General features: G+C 38.7%; 2 protein-coding genes across 23 annotated transcripts in view; one reads left to right on the forward strand and one right to left on the reverse strand.

Moving 5' to 3' along the window:
* The first annotated feature begins 1,993 nt into the window (after positions 1-1,993).
* Positions 1,994-13,141, forward strand: LOC135102220 (dolichol kinase-like). Of its 3 annotated transcripts, none has more exons than XM_064007078.1 (8): positions 1,994-2,137; positions 3,556-3,691; positions 4,097-4,220; positions 4,731-4,899; positions 5,234-5,457; positions 6,728-6,981; positions 9,198-9,339; positions 9,968-13,141. In XM_064007078.1, exons 1-8 carry the CDS (start codon positions 2,107-2,109, stop codon positions 10,472-10,474), a joined length of 1,587 nt encoding a protein of 528 aa, XP_063863148.1. In that variant the 5' UTR covers positions 1,994-2,106; the 3' UTR covers positions 10,475-13,141. The 3 variants fall into 3 exon arrangements, with proteins under 3 accessions (XP_063863148.1, XP_063863149.1, XP_063863150.1); XM_064007079.1 differs by having other exon boundaries at positions 2,069-2,137; positions 3,542-3,691; XM_064007080.1 differs by lacking the exon at positions 1,994-2,137 and adding an exon at positions 2,193-2,297.
* LOC135102216 (protein polybromo-1-like) overlaps positions 13,099-21,616 on the reverse strand; it is a 36,034-nt gene continuing 27,516 nt past the window's right edge. For 12 of the 20 annotated variants that reach the window (XM_064007068.1, XM_064007067.1, XM_064007061.1 and 9 more), the window contains 7 exons: positions 20,527-20,784; positions 19,553-19,718; positions 19,079-19,226; positions 18,512-18,612; positions 17,776-17,877; positions 15,208-15,310; positions 13,099-14,763 (listed from right to left, as the gene is read on the reverse strand). In XM_064007068.1, the coding sequence (XP_063863138.1) occupies positions 14,553-14,763; positions 15,208-15,310; positions 17,776-17,877; positions 18,512-18,612; positions 19,079-19,226; positions 19,553-19,718; positions 20,527-20,784 (1,089 nt within the window). In that variant the 3' untranslated portion in view covers positions 13,099-14,552. The remainder of the gene's footprint in view (positions 14,764-15,207; positions 15,311-17,775; positions 17,878-18,511; positions 18,613-19,078; positions 19,227-19,552; positions 19,719-20,526; positions 20,785-21,616) is intronic. The other 8 variants (XM_064007071.1, XM_064007059.1, XM_064007069.1 and 5 more) reach the window with 4 other exon arrangements.

Genomic DNA, 21,616 nt, shown 5'->3' on the forward strand with positions numbered 1-21,616 from the left:
CCTGAAGAAGACTGGGGACACAGGTGTGGCCCCTGTTGATCGTCGTGGATCCCATGGGCACACCCACAACAAGCCTGCTGAGGACGTGAAGCAGCTGGGACACGACCACATCAAGTCCAGTATAAAGGATGAGAGACAACCCATAATGTTAAAACAAACAATAAAAATTTTCCCGACTTTTTCCTCCACTTTAAAATTTATTATTGTCTTACTATTGTATTAATACATACCATAATCATTAAACAAACAGACTTTTATCAATATTACACACCTTTGAACATACCAGGATGCCAAACTGAATGGTACGAGTATTAAAGTTCCGATCACGAGCAATTTTTTTTTTCGCTAGGAAAATATTCATAAAAAATTTAGTTTTACAGCGATCCTCATGAAACTTTCATAGATTCCTTATTATAATAGGTACTCTTAATTTAAATACTTAGAACCACTGTTACAGAGAAAAAAAATTATGGTTCGGGGGTAGCGAAAATTTTTTTTTTCGTAATATTCCGAAAATTTTCACATTTTCCACCAAAACCTACACAACTAAATAGAACTTCTCAAGACCTTTCTATTGATGTATAATACAAACATATTTAGAATAATCTTAGGTGCATTATCAGTGTTAAACTTTGAGCGCGTTTATCTCGAAAGTTAATTTTTGCGCTTACGTACTTGTGGCCCGCAGCGCCTCATATACAATAACCAGAGCACTTTATAATAGAATACTTCATTGTGTGTTTAAACGGAGGCACGGTACCAAAGTGTATCTATGTATATGTGTGTCTCTATACAGTAACCTGGGCACTTACTATATATATATATATATATATATATATATATATATATATATATATATATATATATATATATATATATATATATATATATATATATATATATATATATATATATATATATATATATATATATAAAGAGAGAGAGAGAGAGAGAGAGAGAGAGAGAGAGAGAGAGAGAGAGAGAGAGAGAGAGAGAGAGAGAGAGAGAGAGAGAGAGAGAGAGAGATTGGAAAATAAATGCTGCCATTGAGACCTTTTTAGGTTTTTCATGAGATACTTTTCCACTAAAATAAGTGATTTTTTTTTCATTGCTTTATTTCATTGAAAAAAAAAATCATGGAAACAAAGTAAAAAAAAAAAATATATATATATATATATATATATATATATATATATATATATATATATATATATATATATATATATATATATATATATATATATAACAAATCTTTTACTTGTGGGGAGTTAAAGGCGGATTTCCGTTATATACCACCATATTGGTAGGACACCTCATCTGTCGCAGAATTATAATAAATTATCCTAACTCTATCTTCTGCAGGGAAGTACATATACAAGGTAACAAAAAAAAAAAAGTACTACAAAGTAAAATAAATAGATGAAAAATGAACATGTCATTTTCTGGATTAACTATGGATTGTCTCGCCGACGCTGACGCAAAGCTAGTGACTTGTATCGTACAAGCCCATGGGAGCACACGTGTTAAGGCTTTCTTGTCTTGTCTGTCCACTAATGAGTCAGACTGACAGCCGTAGTCTTCTTGTCTATGTTAAATTATTTCAGTTACGAATAATCTATCAATTGTGTGAAGAGAATAACTTTTTATGCCATTGATGCAATATACAGATGATTTGTGTTACTTCTGTTATCATTCTTCTATATCTTTTAACTTCTAATTGAATGATTAGTAGATGTGAAACAGACAACTGACATTACGTTGTCATGGATCTGGTAAAAAAAAATGTGTTTGGGGCATTCTATGTAAACATTCAGCAGAAAAACAGCGATTTAGTTTTTTCTTTTCTCTCTCTCTCTCTCTCTCTCTCTCTCTCTCTCTCTCTCTCTCTCTCTCTCTCTCTCTCTCTCTCTCTCTCTCTCTCTCTGATTTTTTTTTTTATGTGCTTTTTAAATTTTTTTTTTTTTTCCGATATCTAGAGATAGCCAGGTTAGTTATGTCAAGTACCGTACCACGCACGCCATCTAGCGACCTTAAAATGAATTCATTTAGTCACCACCATTTGTTTACTTCGCCACAGCTGCTGAAGGAAGAGTGCGCGCCGGCCTTATGGTGCACGGGGAAGCCAAGGCCCCTGCAGGTAACTGGGCACGTATTGGTCATACCAGGTGATGGGGAGTGGTTGGTATGCAGCTCCTGTCACCTGTGTGGGCGTGTGTTGCCTGGTGATAAGGGAACACCTGTCATGCGGTGTTACTAGGCAGTTGACCCGAGCACTGGCCGCCCTCACCAACCTGTGTGTATGTGTGTGTGTGTTTTAGTGATGATGTTATATATATATATATATATATATATATATATATATATATATATATATATATATATATATATATATATATATATATATATATATATATATATATTGCACACACACACACACACACACACACACACACACACACACACACACACTGACACATTTTTGGACCATAGTGTGTGTGTGTGTGTGTGTGTGTTGTAATAGTTCTAATTTTTTGTGGTGTGTGTGTTTGTGTGTGTGTTATCAGAGTAATGGGTTTTTGGTGGACTCTTTGGTATTGTGATTTACCATTTGAGTTATTGAAAATATTTGAAAATATTAATGACGAAATAATGAAGAGTTCATTTTCAATAGCTATTTCGGGAAATTTGCAGTTTCAACCAATACTCCCATCCTCTCTATCTCACTAAAGCCAACAAGTATAAGGGCCTGGTGGGAATGCAAAGTTTTTGGGTGGGGAAAGCCAAAATGAGGCATTTTTGCCATTCCAGAAAAGTCTAAGGATCACAAACGACGTATTTCGAAAACGGCAAATTTTCTGTGCTATCCTAACCCAATGTAACCAACATTACCTGGGTGGGGGGGGGCTTCGACTCCCCGGATTCCCTCTTAAGGTCACCAACCTAACCCAACATTACCTAACCTAACCTCCTATCCCACCATAAGGTAAACTAACATAACATTTTGTAACCTACATTGTCATCTTTACATACCAATAGTAATTACTTAATGAAAAATACCATAAGGAAAAGTTGAGGGAACTGGCAGTAAACTGCCAGTTTGTATATTCATAACCAGCACACATCTCTTTCATAGCCATGGTCTAACTGACACAGCATAGACAGTCCCAGGTGCTCCTTCCTCCTCTAAACACACATGCCTTTAAGTGATTGGCCAACAGATTTCCATGTGACCTGATTCGCAGCAGGTAACCTCACATCATCATCATAGATCTTAACATGTGACTTGACGTCACGTCGCCATCGCACATGCACACCATTGATAACAAACATTTAGTATCCTATGAACAATAACTGGAGGTGGATCTAAGCTAGAACTGACTTAAACTTTGAAATTCTCATCCGAAGTTATTATTAATTTGTGACAGGGGCTAGAAATGCTTTAAACAGTGAGATGTAGACCCTTTGAAGGGCTACAGTTTATTGGTTGAAACTACAGTAATACCACTATATCAATTTTGGTAGTGTATGTTATGTTGAGAAGGTAACACCCCACAGGTCCCATGGGAGGGGCAAGCAATGCTAGCACAGGGAGTGGCAGCCAGGGGATGAAGCACTCCCTAAAGGCTGCCCTCACCACCTTGCCCACCCTCCCTGTGGCTGACCCGCTGCACCTCAGCTGTCTCAACACACGGTGAGTGAAGGGCTGCCCCATCACTGAGCTGGTTGGGATGTGATGAAAGACATCACTATTGTGTTTTATAATTTAGACTGGATGGATCCATATGTGTGTATGCTGTTAGGAAAAGGTAATCATTTATGTTATGCTGTGTAGGTGACTGAGGTCGAGGTTGGGATTACACTAGTGATATTTTTTTTATTAAAGGGAAGGTGGTAGAAATTTCAGATGTATAAGATTTATTTGATGTATATTGTATGGTTCTTTATGGTTATGAATATGTCAATGATTATGATGAGTTTTTATAGTAATTTAAGGTTGGATATGTTTTACTGCAGTATACAACTACAGTAACACCATCTTACTGGATATGAGGACCTGGAAGTGTCAGTTATTTGTGACTTACTGTGTGCCTGGCAGGTCTGGAGCGTCCACCGGGGTGTGGCTGGTGGTGCTGGTGCCGCTGGCATGCCTCCCCGGCCTCTACAACACATATAGGCACTGCCACCCCTTACCCCACCTCCAGGCATTGCTGGCCATTCAGGTGACTCAGTGAACCACTTGTCCACTTGCAGGTTCCAGGAAGGGAATGAAAAAGGAATTACCTAGGCTATATGTGTGTACTTAAAGGGGTTTTCACTTGACACCATTGCATTCCAGGGATGGTTTGTGATGTGGCTTTCTTAACAAATTGTCATGTTAATCTGCCACGTGTGTGTGTGTGTGTGTGTGTGTGTGCATCTACCTATGCTGGACACTGTTAAAAAAAAAAAGATCTTTCTTTTCCTACACTCCTATCTTCATTTTTCTGTATTTGTGTAAGGATGGTGTCTGGCAGGGAGGGACAAAGTTGGCTGGCTATTTGTGTGTTGAGTGGTTGTAAGATACTGTGCAGGATGCTTCTTATTAATGGAAAATTACTCAAAACTAAACACTTTAACATTCATTAAGGGATATTTTGAAGCTTTTTATAAATTTTTCATTTTTGTATTTGTGTATCAGTTAAAACTTTTAATTTATTACTTTTAACAAATTTGTGTCGTTGGTGGGCAAGGTGGGTGTGTGTGGAGCCCACCTGTACCAGGAGATGTGCCTGGCCAATGGGCAAAAGATGGCTAAGAAGGAGGAAGGTCAGCAGAAACCTCCACTACTCAGATTCCTCACTCATCCATACACTCCATCCCTGGCTACCTCCATCGCCATCTCTCTCCTCACTGACATACGTGAGTGAGCTTGTTAAAGACTTGCTAGAGGATGAGGCTTTTTCTCTTTTCTAACTCCATTTTCTTCTTTTCTCATTAGGGTTTAAATTTGAAGTAATAGTACAAATGAATTTTCTCAATCTTGTACTTCTTTGCAATGCTTCTCTCCTTGAAAATAACATCATTATGAGAAGTTACTTAATCTATCCAGCCTTTTCTTCATGTTCTTTTCTGTCTTCATTTTCACATATGGTAAAGCATACCCATGTCTCACTATTGTCATATGAAGCCTGATTTTTTTTTTTTTTACACAGTACCTCCTCTGTAGTAATGCACTCATACGTACGTCTAGCAGATCCCGTGCTGGCCCTGCCCCTGACCCTCTTGTGCTCGTGGCTGCTCTTCAGGGTCACCCACTGGCTGTTCACAACCTTCCCTGGCAGCTTCAGTCTAGGCGAGGGGGCCATCATGGGACAGAGTGTGGCCCTGGCAGTCACCTGTTCCCTTCATGGCATCATCTCCAGGATACTTTGGCCACAAAAGCTCTCTCATGCACACGAGATCAGCCTTTTCATCCAGGTGGACCCAACATTGCAGATTATCTATGCACTGCTTGTATTTTGTTATTAGAGTGTTTAATGGATGTTTACAAAGGGATACAAAAAAATTTTAAAGTTCCTCAAATTGTTCCTCAAAAATTAGAAGAAAAAGGTTACTGTTAAATTGGCAAATTTGGTTTCATATGTTTAATATTTTCCTCTTATAACAGCTTAAGTTGTAGGAATGGGGAAAAAAACAAATGGACACAATTCCATGATTGAAAGAATACTGCTCCACTACACTGAGGAAACTTGTCACTTTGCTCATAAACACTAGAGTCGGGGAGAGACTGGCACTTTCAGTGGGTCTTTTTTAATCTTTAATCAGTTTTGTTGCCCTTGGTCAGAGTCTCTATTGCACACATGCACACACACAAACACAATGAAATGCATAGCAGGAACCTGCATGCATGACCTGTAAAATAGATTTATTGTTGTGTGGTTTTCAATCTCAAAATGTATAACTTCAGTATTTAAAGCTTAGAGATTGACATTTGTGGTATGGATCAGGATTCCTGTCACAACTATCATGATTAGCCTTAATGGAAGGTTCACATTCATCATCACACAGATCCTGCCCACAGTAGGTACTTTCATTAGGAGTTGGCTGTTCAGTGCACAAAATTGATTCTTCATTGCATTGAGAGTACTAACTAGTGGTGACCTACTTAAACAAATCAATTGGTTCCCAGACATTATTGTTTATGGTGTTTGTTCAGTAATATGAGTACTGGTATTTGAGTTCACTTTGTTCCAGATTCATAACATTATTGCATTTGCCATTATTTGCATTTGCCATTTGCATTTGCATTATTGCATAAATTATTGCATTTGCCACTCAACACATGATGTTAAATAGAAAGAAAAATGTAATTGATGCATTTGAAATACTTAAAGTTGATAGCATTGCAGTGCCACATTATACAACATTTTTATTTGTATTTTCATGCATAAAGATAGATACATTTATTTTCATGAAACTCAAGTCTTCAAGTTCTTTGGAGCTTTTAGTTATTGGTGTTGAATGGATGTATGATAGGCCACAGCACTGACTCACCCTTTGAACCCTTTGAAATTTATGTATGCAGTGATTGGATTATCTTCTCACATTTCTGCATAAGTGATAATTTTGAGTGATAAGTACCAACCAATGTAGAAATTAGACTGGAATTAACAAGTTTATCTAGTAATATCACGTTTTATATGGCATAACACAACATTGAGTCATTGTGTTGTTCTCTGTGTTGCAGACAGCCATCGTGGTGATGTCAGTGATGGTGGGCACCATCTACAGCGTGCCGATGCTGCGAGTGCCACGCATGTTCCTGCCATACCTGTGTGTCTGTGGAGTGGTGGGAGTGGGCCTGGCCTCCTTGCTGCTGGGGGAGTGGGTACCTTTGTGGCTGTGGGAGCTGCTTAATTTCTCACCTGCCAGACTCTTCCTCCTGGGTTGGTGGTTCCTGCTCACCCTCTTTGCAGTTTCCATCACCACCTGGGCCAGAAGGTAATGATGCCTCATTACTTTATATAAGTAACTGCGGTCCAGATTTTAGCCAAGGTAAATAATATCTACCTTCACCTTTGACACACAGGGTTATTTCCAGTGTTTCATTTTCACTATATTTTGTTCCATTATTTAGTGGACATATTGAAGCAGAGGGTTAATTCACTCATCACATGCTTCCTGGGAATTCATTCTTATCTATCTGTACATCTGTCTGATGCCTTGCTCTGTCTTGAGAGCATCCCCCAACTGAGTGGCCATTGCAGAAGAGTTTCCACCTGTCCCTAAATCCTAAATTATATTGATGTCTTGGCCAGTACCCCTCCTACATAAAAAAAAGAAAAACTAAGTAACTGGATGACAATTTAAAATTACTAATAAAATCAGAAGTTCTGATAACAGACTCCTTGACCAAACAAGTCTACAATCAAGTAGTACAAGTGTGTACAGTATGTCATAATAAACTGTGTATGCATGTACTACTTGACTGTGGACTTGTTTGGTCAAGCAGTCTGTTATCAGAATTCCTAATTTTATCAGTAATTTTAAGTGGTCATCCAGTTGTTTTTTTGGTAGGAGGGGCACTGGCCAAGGGCAACAAAACTGTAACAAAAAAAAAGGACCCACTGTTGCTGGTTCCCAAACAGAATTAAAAGCAGTAGTCAAAAATTACTTATAGGATAAGTGTCTTGAAACCTCCCTTTTGAAAGAGTTCAAGTCATAGGAAGGTGCAAATATAGAGGTAGGCATGGAGTTCCAGAGTTTACCAGGAAGAGGATGAATGATTGAGAATACTGGTGAACTCTTGTGTTAGAGAGGTGGACAGAATAAGGGTGAGAGAAAAAAGTCTTATACAGTGAGGCTGCAGGAGGAGGGGAGGCATGCAGTTCACAAAATCAGCAGAGCAGTTGGCACAAAAATAGCAGTAGAAGATAGCAAGACAATGAGAAAGAGGCTGAAGATATTTTTGAGGAGAGGAGTTGATGAGACGAAAAACTTTTGATTTGATCCTGTCTAAATGAACAGTATAAGTGGAACACACCTGTAGATGTGAGGTATACTCCATACATGGATACATAAGACCCCTGTACAGAGTTAGCAGTGGGGGGGGGGGAGAAAAACTGGCAGAGATGACTCAGAATGCCTAACTTCATAGAAGCTGTTTTAGCTAGAGATGAGATGTGAAGTTTCCAGTTTAGATTATTAGTAAAGGACAGACTGAGGATGTTTAGTGTAGATGATGGGGAACAGTTGAGTGTCATTGAAGAAGAGGGGAATAGTTGTCTGGAAAGTTGTGTTGAGTTGATAGATGGAAGAATTGAGTTTTTGAGGCATTGAACAATACTAAGTTTACTCTGCCCCAATCAGAAATTTTAGAAAGATCAAAAGTCAGCCATACTGTGGCTTCCCTGCATGAACTGTTTACTTCCTGAAGGTTTGGACGTCTACAAAAAGACGTGGAAAAGTGCAGGGCAGTATCATCAACATAGGAGTGGATAGGACAAGAAGTTTGGTTTAGAAGATCATTGATGAATCATAGGAAGAGAGTGAGTGACACAAACACCACTGTTAATAGATTTAGGAAAAGAACAGTGACCGTTTACCACAGCAGCAATTGAATAGTCAGAAAGTAAACTTGAGATAAAGTTACAGAGAGAAGGATAGAAGCCTTAGGAGGGTAGTTTGGAAATCAAAGCTTTGTGCCAGACTCTATCAAAAGCTTTTGGTATGTCTAAGGCAACAGCAAAAGTTTTACCCAAATCTCTAAAAAAGGATGACGAAAACTCAGTAAGGAAAGCCAGATCACCAGTGGAGCGGCCTTGATGGAACCCATACTGGCGATCAGATAGGTTGTTCCTGTTGAGGATAGATTAAAAAACCTTAGATAGGCAGGAAATTAAAACAATAGGACAGTAGTTTGAGGGATTAGAATGGTCACCCTTTTTAGGAACAGGCTGAATGTTAGCAAATTTTCAGCAAGAGGGAAAGGTAAATGTTGATAGACAGAACTGAGACTTTGACAAGATAAAGGGCAAAGAATTGAGACTTTGACAAGATAAAGGGCAAGCATGGAGGCATAGTTTTGGAGAACAATAGGAATATCTTAAAGATCATTTGTGTCACTGGAAACCAAAATGTTTCATCATTGTACAGTTTTTATAATTCAGTTACATCATGGGTCATGGTGAGTGACCTAATTTAAAGAAAACCCACAGAAAGAACCACCTGCCCACCACAGTCCTGCGCAAGGTATACCATGTGGTGATTACTCTTGTGTTCATTCCTGGGGTGTTGCTGGAGCCATCCTTCCTTCTGCTGGCCGCCACCGCTGCCACGATGGCCTGTCTGCTGCTGGAGGTGGGGAGGCGATCCTGTCGCACACTAGTTTAGGTTGAAACTTATGTAGAGGACAGTGTAATGTATATATTTTGTGTTTTGAGTAAATCTTGTCATGCTGTAAGTCATGTTTTTGATGAATTTAAAAAATGAAGCATATATCTGATTAGCAAAGATGGTGTCTGAGTGAGAGATTGTATGAATGTTTGAGTAAGGCTGTATTAGTGATGTCATTTTAGGTATGCACGTTGACTTGATCTTAGCTACCCTCCTTCAAGGGAGATATCAGCCTGCTATATGATGTTGTAAGGAAAATGAATATAAACATTTTAGGTATGAGGTTTGAGTCTAGCAAATGTAGAGACTAGAGTCAGAATCAGCTAGACTTTCTGTATTCATTGCTCAAAACTATGAGACATGAAATGTGGCAGAGTAACAAGGAAAACCAATATCTACACATTTTACATTAAATTTTGTGAACAAAATTCCTTAATTGATGAGAGGCATGTATATGATGCTGAATTTACAGGTACAAATTATAATTTTCTTGTTAGCTGTCAGCATTATAATGAGTAATACAACAAGTCTTATTTGAAGCTACAGTGAAGTAGCTGTTTTAAGAAGTGGTATAATAATGTCTTTATTGCAGGTGGTGAGAGTCGAGAAGATCCCACCCTTCGCCGAAGTGATAAGCCAAGCCTTCACCCCATTCTTGGATGAGAAGGATGAAGGGCTATTGGTGTTAAGTCACATTTACCTGCTAGCAGGTGTGTCATCCCCCCTTTGGCTCACACCATGCCCTCTCGGAGAGGCTAAGGTAGGTGAAGCGTGGCAGGCCAATGCAGTGCTGCCCCTGCTGGCAGGGGTGCTGGCTGTTGGAATTGGGGACACGGCTGCCTCCGTGGGGGGGACGTATTTGGGGCAGAGGCGGTGGTCAGGTACTAAGAAGACAGTGGAGGGCAGCTTGTGTGGGATGGTAGCACAGCTGGTGGTGGTGGGAGTCTTGGTGGGGGCAGGTCTGGTGCACCTGTCCCTGGGTGGCTGGGGTCGCTTGCTGGTGTCTGCTGCCTTGGTGGCCGTGGTGGAGGCTCTCACTGATCAGGTGGATAACATTGTCTTGCCCCTCATGCTGTACACTCCTCTTATGGACCTTTAAGTTCTAGTTACTAGCACTTTTAGTTTCAGATACTTAAATCTGTTTGGCCGTCTAACCTGGAGCTATTTTGATGCTTCAGTGTTTCTCCTTAGTTATGAATTATAAAGTTCCTGCTTATAATCTTGGTTCTTTTGTTACTTTTCTTCCATTCCAAGTATATTAATTGACAAAGTCTTTCACCTTAATTTAGCAAATCAATGTTCTTTCAACTGGCTGTAAGTCTTTCATTTTTACTTAGTAATTGTCATGTGATTCTTAGCAAGCAGCAGAGATGTGTGGCTACCTTACAAATGTTACATGAAAGCATGTAGATAATAAATGAGCTTCATTATGGCAGATTCATTTAAAATTTACACTTAAAAATTTCTATGGAATTTGTGAAAGTGAAAGCAATGAACATACATGTATGTATATATGCACATTTATCATTTTGAATTACTCAAGTTATAATACCTTCCTTAGTACAAAGTTCCAAAATAACCAGTAGAAAGTGTAATACTAATTGGTTGTACTGTACAAAGCAAGGTTTTATACTGCTGGTAGTAACAATAATTCCACTGCCACTCTATATTCCTCAGGTTTTGACTTTGTAAAATGTAGGCATGTTACTGGCATAAGGTTGCTTAACTCTACATGAAGTTATTGTCTAGAGAAGATTGCATCTTACAAGATAACAGTAGAAGATTCAACCAGAAAGCTTACCAGAGGTGTGTGTCATCATTTTAGCCATCAGTGGCCACCAAGTATTTCCAGCTGATTTCTAGTCCCTATACTATAAGTTGTGTCACATCTTTACCAAAGGTTGGTGAACAAAGAATTTCATGGAACTTCCCACTACACTAGAATCCCAGATTGTTTTGCCACAATTTATTACATTTAACCTGCAACTGGCTACGGTACCTTGCATGCAATACAACTATTGGAGAGAGAGAGAGAGAGAGAGAGAGAGAGAGAGAGAGAGAGAGAGAGAGAGAGAGAGAGAGAGAGAGAGAGAGAGAGAGAGAGAGAGAGAGAGAACGGTCATTCATCTCAGTTGACAAAAAACATACCTCCTTCAACATCATGTCCCTGTACTGCGTTATGTTACAAGATTTCATACAAATTAGGCACAGTGCAGGCTTGTATCTTCCCTTAACCAGTATACTAGTTATACTCTTTCCCCTTGTACTTTTGTGATATATAAATATTCAGTCATATTATGATGGATAGACAATGACAGTGGTGCAGAAATAGGAAATGATGGTATAAAATACTTTGTGCCTGAGTTGCTTAAACTTTGGCTTGTCACAAAATGATAATCATTTAGTGTTTCCCTTTTATACTAAAGAGACACAGCTAGTAAGGTGATCATAGCTTATGTTATTCAGTACATGTAATGTACTGATTAACATATGACATTATCAGCCAGTTGCATGTTAAGAGTTCCTGGAATGTGATGGTCTCTTGCATCTGTTCCTTTGTTACTTTTAAAGTAGATGGAGCATCAAGTGAGATTCCATTGTGCTAAACTTAGGCAGTTAATGGATACCCCTGCATTGGGTGGTCTGCTGTGATGTTCACACATTCCATTTCCTTTATATATATATATATATATATATATATATATATATATATATATATATATATATATATATATATATATATATATATATATATATATATATATACCTTCCCAACCATTGCACTATGCTGTGGAAGGTTTGTTGTTATATAACTTGTTTTTATTCATGTTCAGGCTTTGAGATATTTCATATGCTCATATTTTTATCATTAACCATCAACAGTTCAGATGAGAACATTCAAACTTAAAGCTATTGAGTACAGTGAGCTGCTGGTCAAGTGTTCTTTGTGAACACATTTAACTTTTTATAGTAATTTTATAGTAAATTCTTACACAAAATTTCTTAGTTCTTAAAACTCTGATCTTGACTGATTCTTGTTAACTTGCCCATAAATTAAGGATTAAAAATTTTACAAATTAGAATCTAATATGGAAGTGGAATATTCATAAATTGCAATACCTTTATAATTCCCTGTTCTTGTGTAAAGTTAGTAACTGCAGTTGCTTTACAAGTTTTAACCTTTATCCTACAGCAGGTAATGTCCATTTCATTTTTCATTGGAGCTGTCATTGTGAATCCATCTTTAATGTAATGTTTAAACATTTCCTCTGCTTTTCTTCCTCCCTCCTAGTTTATCCTTATTGCTGTCTATTCCTATCCTCATTGTCAAACCCTCTGATTAAAACCTACAAAGCACTGCCCTCCATTGCCATTCTTCTTGTCCCCATTCCACTTTTTATACCCTCTGCATTCCTCCCCATCCATCCCAACATTCAGCAACAAAAATTATGTATGGCAATTTACCCAATGACAGCTCCAATAATGATTGTCAGACATTGCCTAGAATGGAATAATCTGTAAGACGTAGTCAGCAGGTGACTGTACATAAACATTACCATTCTCTACCATTATATATTCTTAACTCAGTGTTCATCAGAGTATAGCCCCTGTACTGTCACACCTACCTATTGGAAGGAGGACTCACCATCACACTAGTGTTGGGAAACAGTATGTTTGGGCTCAAGTGTGTAATCTACTGGTACTGGTAGGTAGGCAGAAATGTAAATTTTGTTATTTTTATTAATAAAATTGTGTATAAATCTAACACTAACATAGTCTGCCACAAAACCTTTTCTCATTCTCATGAAATTGCACATTCAGTCTGTTGTACTTCAGACAATTCCTAAACCGTAATGCACAGTAAAAAGACATTTTTAAATCAATTTAATAAAAAATATTAATCTACCAATTTCTAGTAAATATAAAAAAAAAAAAAGTCACATGTCACCAGCAAGACTGCAGGTGGTGGCACTAAGAGTTCAGCTATTCGATTCCAGTTGGGGATAACAAGACTGAGCTCCAAGGCTCTTAAACTACATTTGTACCTTTAGGTTGGGAATTTTATGAGACACCTTGCTGCCTTCCTTAGCCAAACAGCCAGGAAACATGACTTAACAAAATTCATTATAGTGCAGAACACTGGCTACAACTCATAATTACTGAACTATACACATATACAAAAATGCATGTTTTTATATTCGTGCTTACAGGAAATATTCTACGGGGACACCCATGAAACACGCAGAGGTGGCTGTGGTTACTGAACTTGAACTGAGCTGTAAACAGTGATGGGCGAGTTGTGAAGAAGTAGTGCATCTTGTTTGGCCACACAGGCAAGGTTACATTACTAAGGGTGAAAGAAAGCGTTCTATCGCCCACAGCAGTGTTGGCCTCACCTTGGACAGAGGACCATAGATGGTGTAGCTAATCTGCCAGGCTGGTGAAGTGGTCACACCTGCAGTCAGCAAACACAAGGCACACTGCTTGGCTAATGGAGATTCATAAATGACTTACACAAAAAGCAGATATTTTTTTGTACCAAAGTAATTTCATAATTCTAGAAATGAGACAGTTTTTGAAAAATAGGACAAAATAATCCTCAAGTTAATATTGATAAAGCTAAACTTGCTGTTTAAACTGTGATATCATATATCCAATAAGAGCTTAAAGTAAGGAATTCTACTACCTATCTCTAAACTATCAGTCTATCATGTAATATAAAATGCTTCAATCAATAACGGCTCTTCTCAGTAAACAATACCCAGGATAGACTACGATATACTCTGCTTTGCTACATTTCAACTTCCCATGGTTTTAATGCCCAGTTAATACTTAAACATGAGTGCAAACAAAAGGAGTCCTATGGCACCTGGTCACTGGTATGTTGGCAACATATGCTACACTACTTACTACCATCGTTACAAAACAAAACAATTATAATTTTTCAATGCCCATAAAATTTCACCTAAATGTTACATTACACAGCTACATTGCAGTAAAATAGGCCAACACAAACTACTGGGTGGCCCAGGCAGCCAGCCTCAGCCTAGCTCACTGACAGACGTTGACACAGAAAAGGAGAAGGCAGTTGGAAGAAGAGTAATGGTGGCCGACTGGCCTGAATTTACTGGCTTACTCACTTCTTCCTTTTTGCTGTCTCCGGATCTCGTATCGGGTCACAAAATTTTTGCAATTCCTAAAGAGTCCTTCATCATGTACTCGCGCAAAGCCCACAGGGCATTGACTACAGTACCGTGACTGCCAGGCCCATTGGCAAGCCACTGGGCTGGGAGACGGCCTGAGTCATTGATGACCGTGTTGTCCTGTGTGGCCATCAGGTGCTTCTCCCAGTTGCTGATGAAGGGCTTGTCCAAGTTCTCAATGTACCTAAAACATCATCAATGTGGTGAGACAAGAAAAAGAGGCAAGAGGCAGAAGGAAGAAGCAAGAGAGGCAAGAAGAGAAGACAAGAGGCAAAAGCAAGAGGTAAGAAGCATAAGTAAGATGCAAGAGACAAAGGCATAAGCAAGAGACATAAACAAAAGGTATGAAGAGGAGTTAAGAGGCAGGAAGGAGCCAAGAGGCAAAAGCAGAGGTAAGAACCTCTTGCCTCTTATCTCTTCTTGCTTGCCTCCTCTCTCTCTCTCTCTCTCTCTCTCTCTCTCTCTCTCTCTCTCTCTCTCTCTCTCTCTCTCTCTCTCTCTCAGACCCATAGTATGTTTACATATCACAGTCATTTACCACAGCTCACAGAAGCACTCTCTCCACAGATGCAACAGGCATATGTGGATGCCATCTTATGTGAAATATATTAATAGGAGATCTACTCACTTGATGTAGGCTTCTGAGTGGAGCAGCCTCTGTGTCTTGGGAGGAGGAGCTACAAATATGGGCTCCAGGGATTTTGTGGGTGTGGAGCTGCCATTAATACCACCTGCAATGTAAACCATTATATTTATCTTCTTCAAAAAGACAGACTATTTTCTAAGAGAACTTTAATAAAATGTATAATGGCCAATAGTCTTTGTCATCAGCTTGTGTGACTTTAAAAGTCAAGGTTATATATTTTTTTCCATTCCTGTATATGCTTCCTTAGTGACAGTATTGTTATGCTTGAGAATTGCTATACAGTATTCTCCCATTATTTGCAGAAGTTATGTTCCAAGACTCCTGCAAATAGTGAAAATTTGTGAATTCTGGATACAACCCTGCAAATAGTGAAAATTTGTGAATTCTGGATACAACCTCTATAAGTCTCAGAAATACTAATGTTTGTAAATTTAAACCATAAAATATGTTTCACACTTATTAAGCAAAAGCAAAGGCAAGCTTTATAGAACTTATTGTGATAGACTCAACAGAGGAACACACACAGGTGGTGAACTATTGGGGTGATTAGCTGACCACCTTCCTCTTCTTGTGACTACAACTTGCCAACCTTGGGCTAAAATAAAGGCACAGTCACACAAGATGGTGGAATGTTCCGCAAAATCTCAACCAACAGCATGATGGTTATTTTCTCTCAAGGTGAGTAAATTGTGGTCACAGATGAGGAAGAAGGTCAGCTGATCACTCCAGTAGTTTGCCACCTGTATGTGTTCTGCTGAGTTTGCCATAATGAGTTCAAATGAAGCTTGCCTTGCTTATCATTTCATGATTTGAGGTTAGGTTTAATAGACCAGTGTGGGTGCCTGATAGTGACTTGCCATCCCAAATTAAGATGTTACTTTGGAATTCTATCTTCCCAAAGAAGGATTTTTGTTTAAATCCACAAATATATGAACCCACAAATGCCAAACTGGGAATAGGCAGGGAAACACTGTACATCAAATTTATGCTACATTTGTGATGATAATTATTGCAAAAGATTAATTGTTCTTTATTCTATTTTGCAAGTTATGGTGTAGTGATGGCACAAGAAACCATCTTTCCTTGCATCCTTACACAGGCAATGACTATAATGCTTGCACAAATGTGAAGGTGTACACATGTCAAACCTCTCTTACCCAGCTGGTTGTAGGACAGACTGACTGCTAACTAAACAAAGACAAAGCTTCCATCAGTCAGTGTTCTGGCCAGTAGGGGAGAATGGCAAGCTTCATCATTGCAAGCCAAGTGGCACAAAGCAGAATCATAATTCTAACAGCCAAATATTTAAAAACCAACAAAAAATCATTGACCAGAAATATACAAGAGTATATTTTAATTCTGAAGGCTGGCACAAGTGAAGTACAAACAATACTTGAAGGAACAGTCCAAGATTATCTAACAGACTGCCAAACTTACATAATGCAAATCTTTAGTAGAATAATCAAAGCCACATTTCAGACCTTTGAGCCTTGATTAATTAATAAAAAACATTGAATATAATCAATTACTGAGATAAATTTCTCACAAGATTTACTTTAGAGAAATTTTGCTCTGTTACCTTTTAAAAAGTAAATATCTTTTATTTATTTATTTTTATTTATTTATTTATTTTTTTCTTTTTTCTTTAATTTTTTTTTTTTTTATCTACCCAGGCATTAACTGTCCTGGTGCAGCATGGCAACAGAGGCAATCAGAGAACTATTTCCATAAATAGTGTAAGTTTTTCTTCATGTAGAAGAGGAACAGTACATGAATGGAAGAACTTTTCTAAATACTGTATATCATATTAACCTTGGAAAAGTTACTGAAAATATATAGGAACATTTAAAATTAAGTGTATCAAGATCTTAAAAGTTAAAGTGAGGATGTACAAGAAGCAAAAACTCTTAAATGGTAGACTGCAGTATTTGTTGTTCAGTGAAAAGACTGGACAGGCATGATGTGGAACAACTTTACAATACTCAGCATCATAGCCTTTGGTGCAGTAATTTTGGAAACCGAGAACTCAAGTACATGTTAACACTGTCACAAGGTAAGTCTCACTCACTGATTGGCAAGTGTATCCCTGTCTTGTTATATATATATATATATATATATATATATATATATATATATATATATATATATATATATATATATATATATATATATAAAAAGAGGGGGGGGTAAACTGGTTTGTACTCCTACTGAAACCTTGAGTCATTAATAAATACTGCATGAAACAGATCCAAATAATCTGGTATCTTGCATCTGAAAAGGGTTTTGGTAGGAATACAAAACAATTTGCTACATGTTTTCAAATAATGATTATGTAAACCAACCAGCAGGTGCAAGTATTACCTTGTGACAGTGTTACCATGTTGACATATCTTCAGATAGTGACATTACTGTGCCAAAGTTAAGTACACCAAGAACAGGCTTCTGTCAGTAACAGACAGCAAACACAGAATGACAGGCAGTGCCCAAAACACTGGTGAATCCAGTGCCAGCATACAAATAGTGTGTGTGGCCTGATGGGGTGACACTCACCTGAGGCTAGGTGAGAATGGTGAGTCACCTGGCCAATGCTGGTCATGCTAGGGTAGTTGACAACCACCCCTGAGGGCAATGTGACTCCTCGCCCATGGAGGCCTGAAATCATGCAGGTCATGCAGATACTCCTCTAAACACTCGCAACATGCAGCAATATCATCGCAATAATAATTGAAGACTAATAGAACTAACAATATATTAAAAGATAATGAAATACAATTAACCATCAGAGGGGGCATGGTGCACAGCTTATCATTTCACCACTCTCACCACACCAATGATTGGCTACTACAAATAATATAACAATAAAATCAAGTAAAAATATAGAGTAAACTTTACACATGTATTAATCTGCAGTATTCAAATGTAAAATAAGCTGATAATTCCCAAGCTGTCTTCAGCCTCATATGTCTGACTCACTACACAATGCCCAAGTCACTTCAATCACTCAAAAAGTCTGAGAAATGACAGTAAAAATACAATTAAACTTGATAAAATTGCAAACTCAAATGAATTTTACAACACTAGGTGCATCAAACTTTGAACAGAGTCATCTACCAACACAAGAAATATCTCGTGCAAGAACTAAGAAACAAAACGCATGACAACAAAGTGGCACCAACTACCATTACATTGTGACTGAGCAACCCTTGACATCCACATATAACTGAAAAGGGCAACACTGCAAGCACCTAGATTGTGTGTATGTGTATGACAGAAGTGAAAGACTCACCCTGCAGCAGAGAGTGTTGGGAACTGGTGGTGCAGGTACTGGAGGTAGTGGCTGAGGATTGTAGTGACAAGAGTGATCGCCGAGTAGAGGCTGAGAAATTCCTGTAATGAGATAACTCCTGTAAGTATCAATCAGGTAGTAATGGTTAATAAATCTAGGATGGCTACTGGTGCTGTCTGACTCGAAGACTATTTTGGCAATAAAGGATGCATTAAATTGTAATTAAATGATCAGCCCTTCTCTTCTGACAAGGAAATATAAGGCACCATCCCCACTGGAATTAGTTCTCGAAACAGAGTGGCAGATGAACAGAACAGACTCAGTAATCAGGTTGTTAGTGCTGAGTCATTAGGGGGCTTTAAAAGATTAGACAAATTTATGGATGGCAATAATAGGTAAGTTTCATACAGGAATTGCCTCATGTAGGCCTCATAGCTTCTTCTTATGGTCTCATTCTCTCTCTTCTCCCCTTGAAACCCCACCACAATCCAAGTAATCTCTCTCCTCCCTTTGAAACCCTATCACAACCCAAGTAAAGAGAAGCAGAGTGCAGGTGTTGCCACATACCTGGATCTGTCATGGTGCTGTATGATGCGTCCCGTGTTTTTCAGAATGTGCACCTCCCGCACATGCCTGGCCAGCCGCTGCACCATGGGGAAGGGCGCCAGTGAGCTCTTCTTGTGCCGGGAGCATCCTCTCCATCTGCACTCAAACTCTGAAGCACAAGATTTTTAACAGTCTAGAGTTAAGCAAGTACTACAATATTTTGCGTGCATAATCACTGGGTAGCCTACTCAAGTGGCGAATTCAGTTTTGTAAAATGATAACACTACATTTTAAATGTTTTGAGAATAACAGAAATATCTGTCTTAATAATATGATACTGATTAGGATAAAAAATATTACATTCATGAAATGAAAGTCAAAGATGGTAGAAAAAGGTTAATTAAAAGAAAAAAAAAAAGGTAGAGGCATACCAACATCAACAAAGTTACATCTAGGATAAAAGGCCACCAAGCAAATAAGCACGCACACACTGACCTTGCGTGACTTTAAAGACATGCCCAGTGGCCTCCAGCAGCAGGTGGTCACTAAGGTCAGCCAGGTCTTCAAACATGTGGTCACAGCTCTCCCACATGCACTCAAACACCACGTCTGGGTTGTTGGGCAGTGGCAGGTCCTGGGATGAGGGCTGCTGGGATGCTGCCTGCAACACATGGCAACCAACCATCCATGAGAGTAATGTCTGCAGATAACTCACCAATGAATAAATAATGCAATGTTTCAACCCTCAAAACCCTACTGATTTCCTCACTCTCTGTATCTCTTCACAGCAAAATCTTTCTTTACCCTTAACTCATCATCCCTCCATACACCACCTACCTCACCCTAAGCTCCTTACAGTCCTTATCCCAACATCTCATATAAAACAGCCTTAATTAAAATATACTCAGCTTCTTAATCTATGGCTGAAAACTAACACTTCTGGTAAATGCAATCCAAGCTACCAATCACTCCACCTTTTGGGACTCAACTACTAACCTTAAAATGTACATAACCCTTCCACAAGTTTATTTCACTCATTCATTCTTCACAAGATCTATGCATGCCTACTCCCTTTATACACTAATTTCACCCTCTCTACATGCTTAAACAATTCATTATTGACTCACTAACCCTTCCTGCACCCCAACTCATTCCCTACTAACTCAGTTACTTATTCTTCACAAGGTCTATGCACATCTGCTTCCTTCATATAAACTCAATTCACCCTCATTACAAGCCTAAACAACATTTCACTGCCTCACTAACCTTACCTGCATCCCTACTCATCCTCTACTGACTCACTCTTATTTATTCCTATGCATGTCTACTTCCTTAATGCAAACTAACTTAACACTTTACATGCTTGAACAACTTAACACTGGTTCACTATAACCCCATCAACACCATCACTCATTTCCCATTGCCTCATTAACCCCATTTGCACTCCAACTCATTCTCCATGGACTCACCTGGGAGGCCTGAGGAGAGTCTGGGCCATTCCCACTAAGGGCTCGTTCAGCACTCTCCAGGTTCATCTGGTGGGCACGATCCTCATACAGCTTGCGGTCTGTTTCAGTGAGCCGCTTCCACTCTATGCCCACCAGACGGGACACCTCCCCAAAGTTTGCTGTGGGATTCTTGAGTGTGATGCTTTTCCTGATCTCAGCAGCAAATAGGATGTAGCCTGTCATCTGTTTCTTCCCAGTCATCTGCTGAAACTGCTTCTGCTGGCAAGAAGTACAAGGCCCATGTAAGAGAAAGGAAGAGTATATCTGGGGGGATAAATTAATAGTTATGAAGGAAAGTACAAGCTTGGCAAGGCTGGAACAATGGGTTAAGAGAAGCTAGTGTAGTTGGATGGGAGATTGTGAGAGGGAAGTGTTGGGATACAGATTACATCACAAGGGACAGGGAGGCTTATGAGTTGGTTAATACAAGCATCATCTTTGACCAAAATACAGTGGAGCTCTGTGTATATTTTGGGCACTTTCAAGCACTGATGACACCATTACTTTTTTTTTTATGTACTTTTTTTTTAACACTGATTTTGCAGCACATAGTAAACAGACAGATCCAAAGTCAATTCTTGGTTTTCTTCTGTTCAACAAGTGACAACAGTTCTGAATAAGGGCTGTTGGCTTATGAATAGCACTGCTTCTCTCCCTTGACATGACATGAGCCAGGCAAGTCATATTTACACATGACACTATGCAAGCTGATGCCAGAACAAATTAAAGTTACTATGTTAAAGCTCTTTTCTTCTTACATAAAAAGTGTACTACAACATAATAGAGAAAACACAAATTTCAAGCTCAAAGTTCACTATTTTTCTGCCAATTCAACATTTTCTTTCATAACAGAGATTAAATTTTCATTCAGAACTTTCACATATATCTGATGCAACCAGAAGCACCCCAACACACATCCACCTCATACAGAACTAAAGATGTTTCTCTCTGGTAAAAAATAAAAGCATAGTTTTTATACCTCACTGTGGTATCTTGTGATTCCTTTCAAAAGGATGTTCACATTTTTTTCTCTCTCTTTTTCTCAATCATA

The sequence above is a fragment of the Scylla paramamosain genome, chromosome 7 (assembly GCF_035594125.1).
Source record: "Scylla paramamosain isolate STU-SP2022 chromosome 7, ASM3559412v1, whole genome shotgun sequence".
Taxonomy (NCBI): domain Eukaryota; kingdom Metazoa; phylum Arthropoda; class Malacostraca; order Decapoda; family Portunidae; genus Scylla; species Scylla paramamosain.